Source organism: Tarenaya hassleriana, unplaced genomic scaffold (genome assembly GCF_000463585.1).
Source record: "Tarenaya hassleriana unplaced genomic scaffold, ASM46358v1 Cleome26, whole genome shotgun sequence".
Lineage (NCBI taxonomy): Eukaryota > Viridiplantae > Streptophyta > Magnoliopsida > Brassicales > Cleomaceae > Tarenaya > Tarenaya hassleriana.
Window position 1 is genome coordinate 2,276,687 of NW_010965869.1, and position 3,181 is coordinate 2,279,867.

The window sequence follows — 3,181 nt, forward strand, 5'->3', positions numbered from 1 at the left end:
GGAAGTGAAAGAGATGATGAGACGAAAAGGTCCATTTGTGTTGTTCTCTTGTTTTTAACCATTCATGTCTCTGAATCATCACTCTTCCGTTTTCTTGTTTTGTAATTCTGAGTTATTAAAAGGAAGATCTTCTGTTTTCTGTTGCATGTTTTCTCCCCATTAAATCGTGGGTGTCTTGAGTATGACAAAAACGACCTGCCAATGTAGCACGAATTAGAGGTGGACACACTTCAGCTATCCAGAAATTTGATTTGAGGGCACTCAAACCGAGACATTATATCTTGCCTGGTTTACTTTATCACTCATCTGGGCACGGTTCGAATATCTGACATTTTTAGAATACTTGAACTCGACGAGCTATTCATTTCAAAACCCGAACTCGTACCCGAATCTTCGAATATCCAAACTATATTACCCATGAGACAATTTTCGGATACCGCGGATATCAGAACCTGACAGGTTTATACAAATTTTAATTAAAAACCTTCAAATTTATATATTTCATACAAATTAATGATAAATATTTATACTAAAACTAAATAAATTATAAAATGATAGTTTTTTTTTGTATAAATAAATATATAAACAATTAAGTATTAATAGATATATTTGTAATTTTGTAATAATTTAAAAAAATATATATTATTTATTTATTAACTATTTGGGTATCTACGGTAATTATCCGACCCGAAAATACAAATCTAAACACGAACTCGAATTTCGGATTTTTAACATACTAAAATCCGATCTCTATCTCATTGTACCGTGGATACCCGAAATTCGAATATCCGACCCTCGGATCGAGATGGATACCCAAAATTCGAGTATTTTTGTCCATCCCTAACTTACACCCATGAAATCAGATATTCGAATTAAAAAAAACTCGTTAAATAATTGTCAGATATCACAAATATCTCAATCTGAATATTTTAAATTATTTTTTTAAATATATTTATATATATATTCAAAATCATTTAAAATCAATTTAAATTATATTTATATATAAAATATATCATAAATATATTCAATCATATCTATATAATCATTAAAATCAAAATATATAACATAAAATTTAAGAAAAATTTTAAAAATTAAAAAATAATTTTGTATTATTCGGATATAAGTGGATACCTGAGAAAATACCAATTATCCGGATTTGAATAAAAAAATTTGAATATTCTAAAATTACTATTTGATTACGTATCTCATTCGTTTGAATATTCAAAATTTTATGTATCCGACCCACGGATTGGGTTGGGTCGGGTCTGGTACCACGAAATTCGAGTTGTTTTCCAACCCCTGGTACGAATAGCTTCGCATGGACTATTTCACAAGTTTTGGGGCCAAAACGTCAGTCTAAAATATAATGGGTTCGTTTTTCAATTACTGCAAATATGAGTGGTGCGGATGGAATTATCCTCATTTTTCTCTAATAATAAGCCTTTAGTTGCGTTAACACACCCGGGAGACAGGCGCGTGGAAGTTTGTTTTACCGCCCTCCTTGAAGACATTCTCTCTCTCCTCTCTGTAAGACACTTCGTTTTCTCTCTGCGATCGTCTCTTCCTCGTCAATCGATTAAAAACAGGAGTAACAAAAGAGCTTTCTGCAGATTGAGACCCTAATCTTCTTCACCTCTCTCCTTATCTCTTGGAATCGGCGATTTTTCCCGTTTATCTATTTCGATGAATTCTGGAATCCAAGTATTTCCCCTTTGAGGCCCAAATCTGAGTTGCTGAACGCCTTAGGTTGCGCAAAAACCCCTAGAAATTGTCTCTTTCGATCTCCATATGAGGTTGACCGATACGAGTTTTTGACCTGTTGGCTGGAAATTTCAGATTTCCTTGGAAGCCGGTGCGACATTAGGTCTATGATTCTTGGATGAGCTGGTCATTCGGTTTCTGCTGCAAGATTTCACGAAATTTCGTAGTTTTGGGCAATGATTTTAAAAGTATAGCTAGATTTTGTTGTGTCCGTGAATCTTAATGTACATATAGCTAGATCGAGTTGACTGGATTAAGGTTCTTCTGGTGGTGAAGCGCGGGTATCCTTTTGATTCTTTGGTTAGCTGGCATTATGAATTTCCTTGGGTTTAGATTGATGATGGTTACTGCTGAAAGCGGAGCAAATGTTACGCCTGTAATATTGAATTTGACTGTCAAGGTTCTACAAGAGTTCTGAAGAGGTTTAGGTTTTGCGCTGATAGTCGAGAACTTCTGTAGAGGAAATAAATTAAGCGTCAGATTGGTCAGGGCGATATTGTTATACCACCTGCTTGCATGATGAGCGTAGACGATAAACAACAGTTTGGAACGGATTCGCTTGATGAAACCAGTGATGGATCCAGAAAGTATGTTATGTGTTCTGTCAATCACGTGTTTACTTTTCCTCTTGATGTTACATATCCTGTCAATTTATGTGTCTACTTCTACTCTTAGCATACATAAGTAATCATTTCTTCTATTGAATCAGGAAACCAAGAATTTCATACAAGAGAGAGTTTCTTTTATCGTTGAGTAGTGTTTGCAAGAAGCTCCCAAAGCTGCCAAGTGGATTTGACAAATCACTTTTACGGTGAGAGTGCTTTCTATACAAGTTGGTTGCAATCTAAGAGTTCTAGAAATGTGACGGTTAGATCTTGTGCTTGTATTATATGCTACGCTATCTGCATTTAAGAAATGTGTCTTGATGTGCACCCTCCTCCTCCTTGAGCAGTGACTCTGAAGATCCTTTACCTGAACGTCGAAGAATTTCTGGCGACTTTTCATCTCATGGTTTCAGGCGGAATGATAGTAGTTCATCTCCTCCTGCCAGGGGTGAGTTGGGTAGTTATTCTCGAGGAGCCCATGGAAGATGGGAAGGGCGTTCTGGTGGATGGAATGATAAAGACAGTGATTCGCAATTTGACCGGGACTCAGGTATTATTAGTTTCTTGCTTCGCCATTGTTTTGTTGCTGGTAATGATCTTGCTACAAGGTGGACTTGGCAATCCAAAACTGACACATCTTTATCTTTGCTCTTCCTTAGCATGAAACATAATCTTACAAATGTTCTTCTCAGTCGGTAAAATATTGTTCAGTGTTGTCATTGCTATAGAATTTTATCCAGCTGGGTGTTCTATATCTCTCAATATAAGTTTGTATCTCTGTACCAAATGGCATAAAGACTCAGTGACCTTGTAGG

General features: G+C 35.8%; 2 protein-coding genes across 5 annotated transcripts in view; both read left to right on the plus strand.

Annotated features, from left to right (window-relative positions):
* Positions 1–146, plus strand: part of LOC104817034 (50S ribosomal protein L5, chloroplastic) — a 2,184-nt gene extending 2,038 nt beyond the window's left edge. Inside the window, exon 5 of the mRNA XM_010546102.2 lies at positions 9–146. Coding sequence (XP_010544404.1) covers positions 9–17 — 9 coding nt within the window. The 3' untranslated portion in view covers positions 18–146. The remainder of the gene's footprint in view (positions 1–8) is intronic.
* Positions 147–1,479: 1,333 nt separating this feature from the next.
* Positions 1,480–3,181, plus strand: part of LOC104817035 — a 6,991-nt gene continuing 5,289 nt past the window's right edge. For 2 of the 4 annotated variants that reach the window (XM_010546103.1, XM_010546105.1), the window contains exons 1-3: positions 1,480–2,348; positions 2,471–2,572; positions 2,714–2,916. In XM_010546103.1, the coding sequence (XP_010544405.1) occupies positions 2,278–2,348; positions 2,471–2,572; positions 2,714–2,916 (376 nt within the window). In that variant the 5' untranslated portion in view covers positions 1,480–2,277. The remainder of the gene's footprint in view (positions 2,349–2,470; positions 2,573–2,713; positions 2,917–3,181) is intronic. The other 2 variants (XM_010546104.1, XM_010546106.1) reach the window with 2 other exon arrangements.